Source organism: Limulus polyphemus, unplaced genomic scaffold (assembly GCF_000517525.1).
Source record: "Limulus polyphemus unplaced genomic scaffold, Limulus_polyphemus-2.1.2 Scaffold546, whole genome shotgun sequence".
Taxonomy (NCBI): domain Eukaryota; kingdom Metazoa; phylum Arthropoda; class Merostomata; order Xiphosura; family Limulidae; genus Limulus; species Limulus polyphemus.
Window position 1 is genome coordinate 66033 of NW_013666156.1, and position 15318 is coordinate 81350.

The 15318-nt window shown below is 32.5% G+C and overlaps 1 protein-coding gene across 2 annotated transcripts in view; it reads right to left on the minus strand.

Annotated features, from left to right (window-relative positions):
- LOC106459009 (chondroitin sulfate proteoglycan 4-like) overlaps positions 1-15318 on the minus strand; it is an 87758-nt gene that overhangs the window by 32594 nt on the left and 39846 nt on the right. The window contains exon 2 of one of the 2 annotated variants that reach the window (XM_022385385.1): positions 8739-8946. In XM_022385385.1, coding sequence (XP_022241093.1) covers positions 8739-8811 — 73 coding nt within the window. In that variant the 5' untranslated portion in view covers positions 8812-8946. The remainder of the gene's footprint in view (positions 1-8738; positions 8947-15318) is intronic. The other variant, XM_022385386.1, reaches the window with a different exon arrangement.

A 15318-nucleotide genomic window follows, 5' to 3' on the forward strand; every position in this document is an offset into this window, starting at 1 on the left:
CAATGTTCCAACAAATATATAAAATACAATGGTCTCACAAATATGTAAAATACAATGTTCTAACAGATATGTAAACTACAATGTTCTCATAAATATGTAGCTTTGGCGCATCCTTTCCAAGATGAACAAGAGATTTTGACATGCTTTAACCAGAGGAACCAGGGTTGTTGTTTTTATCAGTATTACAACCGCCTTCAGTTTATATACAAACCACACAAACACGAATATTTATAATTTTTATACTAGCTCTGATGATGGTAACTAGTTAGCTGTAACTAATAATAAAGATTTTATCTTTCATTGTGCCAAAAAAACGTCGGTTTTGTGTTTCTGATTTTCAATACGTATATACATGTCTGAAGGAAAGGAGTGCCTCACTTTTAGAATATATATATTTGGAAGTGCCTCTCTTTTAAAAAAATATATATGCGTGTGTGTGTGTATGTAACTTATATATTTCTGTGCATATTCTTCGTTTTTATCCATCAGCGAGTCGTTAAGCTTCCATACGATCCATCGTGTTGTTAAAGACGTCGCTAACAAGATACCTTGCTATTAAAAAAAAAAGAAGACGAAAAGCATGGAAGATTAAAATGTGAAATATAAGTTTTACAGACCTAATATTATGTAGCAGCATTATGAGATGTTCTACTCTTTCACGAAACTGCTCATCTTCTGACTCTATAGAATATATATACAGAAAATTAATTCATATAATACCCCTGAAGCCCCCAGTGGCACAGCGATATGTCTGCGGACTTACAACGATAGAAGCCGTGTTTTGATACCCGTGGTGGGCAGAGCACAGACAGCCCATTGTGTAGCTTTGTGCTTAATTACAAACAACAACTTTACAATAACTAAATAATAGTATGAATAAGCTAGCTATCTTTTTATCAATATACATTATGCCTGTGTAACTTATAACCTAATACGTGAATCAAAACATTTCTACTTATGCAATCATCTAACTGAATAAAAAGTACAAAGATCAGTTACGTTTTATCTGATCTCGACCAGCGCAACCAGAAGTAAAAGTGACTTATGCAAGAACGGCTAGGTCACAGATGGTTATGTATTGTGTAAAAGATAAAAAGACATATCTCATAAAGCTGTGTGGAAAAAGAATGGCTTGATATAACTAACTGAATGACAAACGACCTTAAGAATAACATTTAATAATTTCAGTGTTAGACAGATTCCTTAAACCAACATTAAATGGGTTACAAAATGGACCAGATAACGTTAGCTATGACTCAAATATATACAAGTATATACAATTAGCAGGCTAGGAGACAGAGAGTGTAAGGCCAGGGATTTAGAGATGAGCGACTGGGTACTATTGGTGGCATACTTATAAGTTATATGTTTGGTTTACGGTGAATTCCTGATAATTTTACAGTATCATACTGACACTGGTAAAGTTATGACTTATGGAATATGCCACAGCCTTTCCAAGGAAAGTTAATCGTGTAAAGATGTTTTACCAAAGAGTAAAATATTTCAAATAAAGGAACATTCAGTGTTTTCAATGGAAACGGAAAATGCATAGAGGAGAGTTTGATATAGCGTCAGACTCCAAAACCACGACTCAAGCCAAATTAGAGTAGCACTCTCTTCAAACATTATCTGTCACAAGTGAAGAATTTTAGTTACAAAAGAGACCATTTGAATCAAAACCCACAATCTCACAATACATCATCTTATAGCCCTGTTTTAGTATCAATGGTTTAATGGGAAGAATGACTGAATTAGGTGAAATCACAGTAACCTCGTTTGACCACATGTCTTTCAAATCACTGTTGTATTTAGAAATAACTATTTTGCCTATTTGGAATTAATTGTTCACTTTTTACGATTCAATATAAGCTTCATGAAAGCATTAGGGGTGATTATATCAAGGATTAAACTGAAAAACAACGACAAAACGTCAGGAGTTTAATTTAAGGTCGAAAAGACCTGTTTTAGCTTCACATTTAACAGCATGGCCTCTTTAGTGTTTTATTTTCATCATGGCAGTGGCACCATTAGGCATCTCTGCTCTTTACTCATAACTCTAGGTCTAATATATATACCAATAAAACGATAGTTTCATAACTGGCAACATAGAGGAGAACTATGCACAAAAAGTTAAATAATAATCATAATGTATAATATGAAAAATAAAATCATTATGAAATAATGTCAATTGTCTCTCTGGTCATTGTTTTCAACGTTAGGTATCTAATTAACCATTAAGCCTATCATTAAGTAGTGATCTCATATAATCTAGTCTCATTTGTTACACAGAAATAAATCAGGGTGTTTAAAGTGTCCCAAATTGCTTGTAAACAATATTCTACGGTGAAAAACAGACTTCTCAAGAATAACACATGTGCTAAGATACCCATTGAGGTGCATGATTTTCACAGAAAGGCACTAAACTTCTTGCTTGCCATGATGAAAAGGACACATCAAGCAATATACTTTTTTCCACATAAGTCGTGCATCTCCCTGCAGTCAGATAATATGGAAAAGTGTTTAATCCTATTTTCACTCAGAAACGATATGCGTGTGGTGGTTCTGAAAGTATGATGTGAATAGGAATTAGTATTTGTGGGTATGTCAATCTCTACGTCCTGGAGATTGATAATATTAAAGCTACTCATTATAGGGGCCACATTTTGCGAGTTTCTATTTGTATTATCGTATGTTGTTGCAATTGACCCTCTCATTAGCTTAATGGATGATAAGACTGTACCCATAATGTTGAAATTGTCAACACATTTTTTTGTTTGTTTGTTTTTGAAGTTAAGCACAAAGCTACACAATGGGCTATCTGTGCTCTGCCCACCACGGATATCGAAATCCGGATTCTAGCGTTGTAAGTCCACAGACATATACATTTTTTGAAGGAAAAATTGACTGAATAGAATAGGCATGTATGACTTGCGCTTGGGAGACCCATTACATCATATATATATATTGACTCCAAACGCTAAAGATGCTATAGAAACAGATATTTTATTGGAGTGGTTGGAAATATATGTCGAAAATTTATCAACATTTATGCTAGGTTTGAAGTTTACTGATCTTTGTGACCATATTCCATCTTGAAGTTAAATGTCTAGACCTGTAAAGATAGACCATCTCCACCAAATGTTTATTTACCAATTACTCGATGGATCACCATATGCTTGATTTACTTAAAACATGAACTAAGAACTATAATAGTCATTATCTGATAACAATGATTTTTGTTTGTCATACATAAAATATAGTAATTTGCAATTATCCTTTAATTGTTCTTAAAACGCTTACGCCTAATACAAAATCGTTGAATATTGCCATTTCATTTGCTGTTTAGTAATGATATGGGTAGGCGTCATTATGAATGGATTTACGGATTTTAATGTACTTCCGACATATCATGAGTGAAACTGGATCAGACTTTGTCTTGATGCAGAATAATGCCCAGCGTTCAAGCTTCCCAAATGAACGATAGTGGCCAAAAAACAAAACAAAAGCAAAGCAGTAGAGATAATGGACTGTCCAATACTAATTTACAATAGAGATAATGGACTGGCCAGTACTAGTTTACAATAGATATAATGGACTGGTCAGTACAAATTTACAATAGAGATAATGGACTGACCAGTACTAATTTACAATAGAGATAATGGACTGGTCAGTACTAATTTGCAATAGAGATAATGGACTGGCCAGTATTAGTTTACAATAGAGATAATGCACTGGCCAGTACTAATTTACAACAGAGATAATGGAATGACCAGTACTAATTTACAACAGAAATAATAGACAGGCCAATACTAATTTACAATAGAGATAATGCACTGACCAGTACTAATTTACAACAGAGATAATGGAATGGCCAGTACTAATTTACAACAGAAATAATAGACTGGTCAGTACTAATTTACAATAGAGATAATGCACTGGCCAGTACTAATTTACAACAGAAATTGTAGACAGGCTAATACTAATTTACAACAGAAATAATAGACAGGCCAGTACTAATTTACAATAGAGATAATGAACTGGCCAGTACTAATTTACAAGAGAAATAGTAGACAGGCTAATACTAATTTACAATAGAGATAATGCACTGGCCAGTACTAATTTACAACAGAAATTGTAGACAGGCTAATACTAATTTACAATAGAGATAATGCACTGGCCAGTACTAATTTACAACAGAAATAGTAGACAGGCCAATACTAATTTACAACAGAAATAATAGACTGACCAGTACTAATTTACAATAGAGATAATGGACTGACCAATACTAATTTCTGATTTAAATCTCCTAGCTTGCGTCTTTAACTTTCTTAGACGCCGTGTACGTCAAAGCCTTAACACGACGAAATGTCACAAAGATTGGCGTTGAACCGACTGAGGAATGAGATAAGGTTCTTTATAATGTCATCTGTCCACTGATTAACAGCATACCACACAGATGCAAAAACATCTTTAATGCCAGGGGTCCATACTCGTTACTGTGACCATTTTAAACGAGTTGCACCCGTCAGATCATAACTGTTGTCGTTCTGAATTTGAAAATACTCATGTCTATAAATTGTAACTAACAAAGTATTGCTGATGAAACTTAATAATTAACTGTATTCAGTGAATCAAAATTGCTGTTAAATTTATGTTTCCTTGTCGACGTGATCGAAAAATAGTTTATCAACAAAACTTTCATTTTTTATGTTTTTCAGTAATTTACATTACTGTTGGTTCTGTCTCTAATTTGCACCTTATACGTTTTAATGCCATGTTTAAACTTCAATGTTTATACTTCAGTAGTTTTAGTTATATTTTAGTTTTAGATATAGAGATGCTTGAATACTCTTTGTTCCCATCAAAAATATTTTACATCAAAGAGCGCTTTTCAATACTTGTTGTACGTGAGACAGGTTTATATTATTGATTCCTTCGTACAACTTAGTACGTCCTTTTGAAATTCAACCACGCATTTCCCTAGATACCGTAAAGTGGACTCAGTATTTACCAAGGTTGTTGAAATGGTATTACTATGACTGAAGTCATCTTAGCGTGGAGACTGGAAATAACTACGAACTTTACTTCACTAACAAAGTTTCCTGGAGTAAGAGTAGAAAGCAACAATAGACACAATACTTTTTTAAGTTCGGTTAAATTATAAAAATGCTTTAAGCAACTACACATAAAACATTTTTACTTTCGGTGTAACTATAGAAAAGTTTAAACAACTAGACACAATAACGCTTTTACTTTTGTTTTAATAATAAAAACGATTTTAAGCGACTACACATATAAAACGTTTTTATTTTTGGATTAATTATAAAAGCATTTTAAGCAATTATAGAAACAATACAATTTTATTTTAGGTTTAATTATACAGACATTTTAAAGTAACTACAGACACAATATGTTTTTATTTTTGTTTTAATTATGCAAACGTTTTAAGCAACTACAAACCCCAATCCATTTCTATTTTTGGTTTAATTACCCAAACGTTTTTAAATCAACTACAGTCACAGTACGTTTGTATTTTTAGTTTAATTATACAAATGTTTTTAAGCAACTACAGACACAATAAGTTTTTAGTTTTGGTTTTCAACAATTACAGACGCAACACATGTTTTTATTTTTAATCCAGCGATAGGAAGTTTTTAAACAGTCATAGTCTCAATAGTTTTAAGGGAAATAATAAAATATTTCCCTTTCAATATTTTCACCATGAACTAATACAAGTATGTAGAGTAAAGCTAGAGAAAGATGTTTTAGTTATAAAAGGTTCTTAGTACGGGAAACAAAGATCAATACATTTCCAGATATCTCTCCAGCTTGGCTGAGTCGTTGTTAGGCGAGTAAACAACGGATATCAAATTATAAAAGAAGTTAAAAGAAAAAGAGTTTAGAATCGGAATTGGAATTTTCAGCCTGAACAACACGTTAGGCACACATGATCTAGGAAGCCAAGTCAGAGATTCCTATGATTCATGTATATCTGCCCCTAACTACTTATCAGAAAGATGGTAGTTAGCGTGCAGCGCTCTCCGCCTCAAGGGCTTTATCCGGATTTTTTATTAAAATGATGGGATTGACTGTAACTTTTATAACACGCCTATAACTAAAAGTGCACTGTTGGTTCTGGTTAGAGGAAAACAAGAGCGTTATAGGTTTTTCATTTCAAAACATATACCTAGTTATCTGTTCCTCTCTCAGAGACTGTTAAAAGTAATTGGTATATGTTGGTTTTATTAGTTACTAAATTAGTTACGCCATAACTTATCCTTTGGCTATTAAGTCAACCCAGTTAATTGGATGACAAGTTAGCTAGACATGCTGCAGTGCTTGTGGAGAAATCTACATAAATTAAAAGACAAATTTAACAGTCTATTGTTTTCTGATTGTGCCAAATATTAGTTGGGATGAAGGTTGGGAAGATATTAGTTGGGATGAAGATAGGTATTTTTTTCATATCATCCTTAATCTGATGGACTTTTCCCAATTTAGAATCTTTACTGAACTGACTGGAATGATAATTTTATACTCTCTTACTGAGCAATAGAGGAACAGTCTATTGGCTGTTCTGTGAATGATATAATGTTTTGATGTGGTGTATGGCTCACTTATGTTTTGTACATAGTTACTCATCACCTAGACATGGCAGGTATTGCTTCAGCTTTAATATCTAAAATTTGGACACTTACTACGCTGACATTATGAGATATACCAAAGTTTCCATTTCTACGACATTGAAGTTTTTAATGTTTCATCAACACAAGATTCTAGTGATTTTAAAGTATTAAAATCATTGGAGAACTTGGTGGACATCGTGGTTTCTAATGTTTGATCAACACAAGATTCTAGTGATTTTAAAGTATTAAATCATTGGAGAACTTGGTGGACATCGTGGTTTCTAATGTTTGATCAACACAAGATTCTAGTGATTTTAAAGTATTAAATCATTGGAGAACTTGGTGGACATCGTGGTTTCTAATGTTTGATCATGCACGAGCAATCACAGAAAAACATTTTTCTTGATAAAGAAAAAGTCAGGGAATCTTAGATTACATCAAGGAAATTTGATATTTTACCGATAAGTAAGGACAATTCGGTGCTTTTAACGAAATTTGATTTCAGTAATTTTGTTCCTGCTATCAGTATTTTTAAACATCACATACTATACATAAAATATTTATAATACCTAGAATGTGTACATTTATACAAGATATGTAAACTATTACTACTATGGTAGAACTGAAGACCGTAAGATAAGTGAATTTAGTAGATGGGAGGAGAGGACGGGTGTAAGGGATGGCAAGAGACGCGGTTAAATACTTTTTGTCATAACTTAATCGGGGAAAATACTTTAAGAGCAGAAACTATACGAAGAATGATCAGGAACTTTTGATTTGTCTTATGGCTGAGAAACCTGCATGTGCAGTAGTTGCCCATGATAGTTAATGGATGACTCGTTGGTGTTAGATCTTTGCTAATATATTTTAAATGTGTAAGCAGTTGGATAAATAAATGAAAGAACTACTATTAAACAAAAGATTTCGTAGTTAGTTTAACTAGATAATGACCAAAGACGCCTCTTGCGAGTAGCCTATACTGCACTTAATATAATATGGTAAAAAGTACTTTCCCATGTCTGCTACATACAACCCCGACTACAGAGGGAACGGAAGTTGATTTTTTTTTTTAATCTCTGAAGTATACTGCGGCTAACCGCAACATAAACAGTAGGACTTCCAATGTTTGGTTCATAAACCGTAATGACAGTAAAATAAATATTAAAATTCTGTATGCGTGATTTATACCGCAGATAAGCTACTAAAACATTCTTCCGGTGTCAGCTGTGGACAACATGAACAGGATCACTTTTTGTGAGGCTTACACCGAAATTGATATAGACTAAACAGAACCAGACATGAACAAATATCAAAAAATCGACGTCTGATAAATGTTATCGTTTAATATGATAATATGTAGGTAGTTAGGTCAGATTAGCACTTAGCTATTGTAACACACAACACAATATAAAGTGGATGGTATTTGATTTTCTTTCTATTGCATGAAATGAGAATGCATCAATATCAACTATAACTCCTCAATTTTAGTAGCAGATATTACTGTATGAGGAATCCATTGATGTAATGCCTAAGAGAAACTTACATTTAGAAATACTGGAAACTAATCCTCTATAATATATAGCCAACTTGATCGAAGACATCGAAAATGTGCTAGAGTAAGTTAGACATAATTCAATGAACAACTACAAGCATCAGGAAACTGTATTTATATCTTTGCTCAACGTTTCAATTATGCAATTTTGTCGGGAGCAGCCTATTACTAAGACTGTTAGATCCACTAGAAGAAGTTACATAAACGAAACGTTAAATAAAGAAATAAATTCATTTGCACAAATTATATCAAATTGCTAATCCTTTTTTATTCTTATTTTCTCTGTAACGTTCTTAATTTTTAACTGTTATTATTTGTAAAATATTAATGATAAAACGAACAAAGGCGGAAAAGTCGTGCATATCACGTACGCCAGTTCCTGGAAGTACAAACTCAATAATAACACAGTAGACGACTAATACAGACATCCAGTTCAATAATAAATGTCTGCTGACAAAACTGCTACTGGATGGCATCATCTTTTGAAATTATATATGATGAATTACTTTAGGATATAGTGGCTATATTCTTACTTATAGCTTAGGAAAAACAGCCCCTACCTGTGAAGGTTGGCGTTACCAGGAAAGCAACAATAGTTAACAGTTGAATTCCAATTACGAAAATTGACGTCATAGCTGCTTGGTTATGGAGAAGCGGGTTGGCATTTTCTTTTCAAATCGCTGAATAACGTATACGATGGTTGCAAATGTCGTGGTCACCGAGAATGTTTTTCGCCTTTACGTTTCGTCGTTTCTTTTAGGAGACTGTCTGCAAAGGAGAAATATAAGTTGACTTTTGATAAAACTCAACATAGTTAATTTTTTTTCCAGGTCCGACCTTACATACTAAGCCCTACCGTGCTTAGTGGTGTTATGATGTTCCCCAAAGATTCACAGAAACTTAGTGCTATATATCTATATATATGTAATAATAATTCATACGAAATAAAAATTTTCTACTGTCAAAGTATACAGCTGCAAAAATATTCAATGTAAATGATGGAAACATAACTAACGTATCATATAATTAGATTCCTTTAAAATTCTGTTATGAACACAATAGAAACTTGAAGTATATTTTGTGTAATGAAAATTATAGTTAATAAAGTTTTAATTCGTTATTTCTTTTTTTAGTTTTTGCTTTTGAGCACAAAGCTACATAATGAACTATCTCTGTTGTGCCCAACTGCAGGTATCGAATCCTGAATTTAATTATATTAAAACCAGCAACCTTACCCTTGAACCACCCTAAAGCAATTAGTCATTAATAAATAATGATAAAAACGTATAACACCAATCTAGATATCTACTTTAAGATCAATGTGCTATTCTTGATAGTCATTTAAATTATGTACTCACTGTTATAATATTTGTAGTTCCATAGTGGATCAGTGGTAAGGTTACGAACTTACAACACTAAAATCAAAGCTTCAATTTTTCGCGGTGGACAGAGCGCATATAGTTTATTATGTAACTCTGCGCTTAAACAAACAACTTAACAGTTAGATATAAGATAATAAAACTACTTTAAAAGTGAGTGAACGTTGAAATGAGCAACATATATAGTATTCCTGTGTTTTTAAAAGAAACTATCATCACGTTTGTTGCTAAACTTGCTAGCCTCGTGATACATAGGAACGACTGATTAATTTTATGAATTATATAAACCCCCAGTGTCCCGCTGAAAGTTTGAAGCTTTATAATTATATAAACAGAGTTTCGATACCCGTGATGGGCATAGCACAGATAACCCATTGTTTAGCTTTGTTTTTATCCACAAACAAACAAACAAATTATATAATAAATGTATTATTGATGGTTCATTTGTAACTGAATAAACTTATGCTTTACCATGTGAAGTGTAATTGAAAAAGTCAATCATTCAATAATTTTTTTTTTAAGTTTGAGGAAATGACATTTTTAAAATTATATAATTAGCTCATATGAACACTTAACTATGTAATCACAACATAATATAAAGTGATGGTGTTTAAGTATCTTTCTTACCGCTAGATGTCTTATAACATAGCATAAAATCAATTGGTTTATTTTGGTGTTTTAGCTCAAAGTCATATCGGACTATTTGCTCTGTCCACCGCGGGGAATCAAATCCCAGATCTTAGCTTTGTAACTCCGTAAACTTACCGCTGACCCACAGGGTGATAAAGGGAACCAGACTGCAGGTAGTAATACCACTATCAACTATTTCCCCTCAATGCTAATAGCAGGTATGACAGTTTGGAGAATTCGCTGATGTTTTATTCACAAATATCTGATGAGATAAAACATTTTTAAGGCGTATCTAATGCTGAGATAGGTATGGGCCGGAGCAGAAGATGGATCAATCTCTTTAGCAGGTTTTATTTCCGAACAGATCGATGAAGAACATTCCTGTTTTATTTAAAAAGTGAACGATATGTAGGTTAATCAATCTTGCAATCTGGTATGAAAAGCAATCTGATGGTCATGAGAGATTTTGTTCACTTTCAGTATATGCATGTTATAAAAAATATTTTTTTTCTGATAAAGTATAACACAATATGGATACGCCCGATTATCATGTGACTTTTGAGATGTTGTTTTAGTTGACAGACCATAAAAAAAATTATAACTTAATTTTTTTTTAATTTATGAAATATAAATTGGGTTACAATACTTGTCTCACGAACAGTACTGCACGTAAATAGCAAAAAAGTACATTTGTCCAGAAAAGACAATCTACGCATGAATATAAAAATATATACAAAGTTACACGAAGAACAGTAACTTTTACCTGTGTCAAAAAAGTGTGTACATAGTAGCAGTAATTTAGGCTACAACCTGTAAAAATAGTAAGCTTATTTCAGGTCACAAAAGGTGTTTCTTAAGGCGAGTCAGACATCTGCAACGTCTAACCCATTTAACGATTTAAAATTTTTCTCTGCGTCGTTTTGTAAAAAACAGTTGTATAATAAAAAGGAAAGTATAGTATGCATTGACTTCTTAGTGTTTCAATATAAAACTGTCACAAACGTATTACAAAATTATTATCAGATACACAGAAGTATGGTATTTACAGAAAACTTTAAAAGTTCTTCGTTTCATTGTCTAATTTATGTCTTTATGCTTTGTTCAAATATCCTTACATAAATAGCCAAACTCTTTTAAAGAAGTGACAGTTCTTTGTTTCAAATTATACTAGTAAGTATTGCATCGGCCCCATTGTAAGAGATCAGTTAAATTACAGGCACATGAGCCGTTTATTTACAAAATGGCCTTCCGACAACCCTTTAACAAAAGAGTTGGGTTGACTAGATGTGACAAGCCTGAATCAAAGAGTGGTTGCAGCCTTCTGTAAACATCTTAGCAAAATAGTTAGGTTGACCGGGTGCGACAAGGCTGATACAAAGAGTGGTTATACACTTACCTATAAATAAACTGAATCATCCCCATTAGATTGTTTGTTTGTTTGAAATCAAGCACAAAGCTACACAATGGGCTATCTGTGCTCTGCCCACCACGGGTATCGAAACCCGGTTTCTAGCGTTGTGAGCCCGCAGACATGCCGCTGGGTCACTGGGGTGCATCCCCATTAGAACATAATTCAATAAATAACAAAAACAAAGCACGTTTATAATCAAAATCACTTAAATATGAAACAATAACTTATTTTTTAAGAACGGATAATTTTTGAACACAAGAAAACCTAAAATTGTAGTTAAACTAAAACAAAACTAAATATCTTTCAGTGTTGAAAATATTGTATTAATCTTAATAACATATGAAGAATTAAGTTCGTGTTTGTTTCTACAGTTGGGTGTATTGAGCTTATTATTACATTTTAATGTGATTTACAGTACAATCGTTATACAATAACAAATGTTTTGAATAGAGAATGAAACTTTCAGGTTGATGGATAATCATACTTTTTAAAAGTATTTCTTGTACATTCTGTCCATTTGTTTTAATATTAAGCTCCGGATTTTTACTGCTTTCTGGACGAAATGTCGGTGTTCGTCTGGACACTGGTTACTGTTTAACTGGATTCATGACTCAAGTCAAACCAAATCAGACTAGAGAATTGAAAATATTATTAAAACTTCCCACAATAGTGCAAACAGGCAGTAGAAGGAACTAAAGTTTCAGACACAAACGTGCAGACTTTTTTTTCTTAGTTATGCATAAATTGTTATTCAGAAGCCTCGAATTAGGTTTGATAAAGCATAAAATACAGTATTTGGCAGAAAGATAATACAAAACTGACCAAACTCTTTTCAGAAATAACAATTAATTTAATCTCTCATAACTTTTACTGTTACCGTGTTAATTAAAAAAACATAAAGATTATCTAAGAAACTCGACTTTTTTTCGTGCTGCTTCGACATTTAAATAATAGCAGTCAACATTTTTTACCATGTTGAATGTCAACACTTTAGGAAATATTTTTATTACGCCAAGAACATGTTTCAAATCTAATTAAAAAACAACAAAGATGAATAAGACTCTAAGATGAAAATTAATTCTTGAAAAATTCAAATCTCAAAATGTTAGTAAAATGGAATTTTCATAGCTATGCTAGGTTATCCACTAGTAAGGATAAACACTTTTTAACAGTAACCCGAAGCTATCAAACTCACATGACAACGTAAAGTTAGAACAAGGGTGGAAATTCAACTGTTTATCCAACGGTGTTTTTTACCGGAAGTCGCCGTGACCCGACTGACATGAAGATTAGCTATGCTTTCTAACTGACAGCTATAACAGATGTTACCAACTAAGAGTGTTTCAGTGTTTCGACCTGAAACGAATATTTTCCTATATGCTTTAGTGTTATAATAAACAATAGCTGAAGGTTCAACATCGCAATTATTGAAGTAAAAATCAAATGAAAGTTTAGCTGTCGCATCATATGTTTATTTAGAGTGGACTTCAGTAATTTGATTCATGTGTTTCTCACTAATTCATATGACTATCCTATTTTCAGAATTACTTGTTGATAAACTGACGATATTTTTCTTATTTAGACGTCGCTTATGTATTCATTATTAACAATGGCTTGTTTATTAATTGTGTACTAAAGTTGAAACAATGCTTTCCATCACGTAACGTACTTACATTTAAAATTTTAAATCAACTACAACGTGGTTCAGATACTGAGAAAAACACACATTTCCAGAAGTACATTAGAATCAGATAAACATAGTGGGACCATATTAAATCAGATGTAGTTTATCTTAATGTTAATCCAGGATGCATTAAATACATCCTGTAATCAAGTTTTATAACCCAACTTCATATGCATTTTTGAGTTTGGAAAACAAAATGTTCGCTATTGAATTTGACCCTTTTAAAATTTACACCATAAATTCTACTCTGTTTTTAGAAATTTTATAATTTTATGAAATGTATTCTATTTGACTAAGTTTTGGGGAATGGAATTCAGAATCTAAACAGAGGTTTTTAATCTCAGAAACTGTAACCTAAGAACTAACAATCTCAGAAACTACAATCCCAAAATCTGCAATCTCAGAAACTGTAAAATGTGCAAACTAACGTCTACATTTTTAAGTGTTTAATTATTTCATGGAAGTGATGTTTTTTTCAAACAGCTCATGCGGAACAAAACGACATGTTTTAAAAGTATTCTTATTTTAAAGTTTGGAGATGGCTTGATTGTTTGTTTTGTTTGCTTGTTTGTTTGAAGTTAAGCTCAAAGCTACACAATGAGCTATCTGTGGTCTGCCCACCACGGGTATCGAAACCCGGTTTCTAGCATTGTAAGTCCGCAGGCATACCGCTGTGCCATTGGGGTGGGGGGGGGGCGAAGACGGCTTGAATGAACAGTGAAAGAAACATTATTACAAATACACAACGTTTCTACAAGCCTATGTCATCATCAGGTATTTGTATTTAAACTGTTTACTATTGTTTATTAGAGATGATATCACATTTCTAGTGTAATTACCATTATGTATTTGTGTACATCTAGCTTACTGAAGATGAAATTCTGAAGATTCCGAAACGTCTAATAAATGTTTCGTGTAATTACGTTTTCCTAAAAATGAATCGATTAATAGGAAACAAATTGTTTTTAACATTTTATGCTAGTTTAAATACTTTGCAAAGGAAGTATACGTATCCATCATTTTTTTTCATCGAAGATTAACTGTCCCTGAAACACAAACAGGCTCTGAAAATACAATATTTGTAATATTGTTATAAAACCAAACTTATTTATAAACTTATAAATTTTAATGCAGCACGTTCTGAAAGAAACATAGTGGACAGAAACAACCTGAATAACACACACCGGTTAAAAATGTTCGTGTGGGATTACTACGTTGTCATAATATAACATTTAAACGAAACTGTATGAAACTCGGTAAAATGGTTGTAAATAGTGTCTAGTTTGTGAGAGAAAAATTTCGTATAATTTGATACGTATTTCTGTCCCATGTACAATTTAATATATTTAATTATAAGATTTGCTTTTTGAAAAGCTGGTGCTGTATTCTTTACTCATTAATTTTCGAGTTTATATATTGCTATGGTATTTTCTAGCTAGGTTTTAAAATAGCTTAAAATTCAGTAGGTATACTGAGTGTTTGATACTAAAGACTGAAAAGTTCAACAGAATGATTTTTGACTTTTTAAGTTAAATGTGAAACAAACAAGAGCTTCTCTCTGTGTGCTAATGATAAAGACCAGTTAGAGACCATGAAACAAAGCTTCAAACAAGTTAATGGATATAGCTTCATATGAGATAATGAATACAACTTTTGACGAGACAATGAACTCAGCTTCGGGTAAGCTAATGGATTAGCTTCATACGAGATACGAGACAATTAATATAGCTTCAAAAGAGACAATTAACATACAGCTTCAGACAAGACATTGAATACACATCTCTATGAAGACAATGAATACAGCTTCATAAGATACAATTGATATACAGCTTCAGACAAGACATTGAATACACATCTCTATGAAGACAATGAATACAGCTTCATAAGATACAATTAACATACAGCTTCAGACAAGACATTGAATACACATCTCTATGAAGACAATTAATACAGCTTCATAAGAGACAATTAACATACAGCTTCAGACAAGACATTGAATACACATCTCTATGAAGACAATTAATACAGCTTCATAA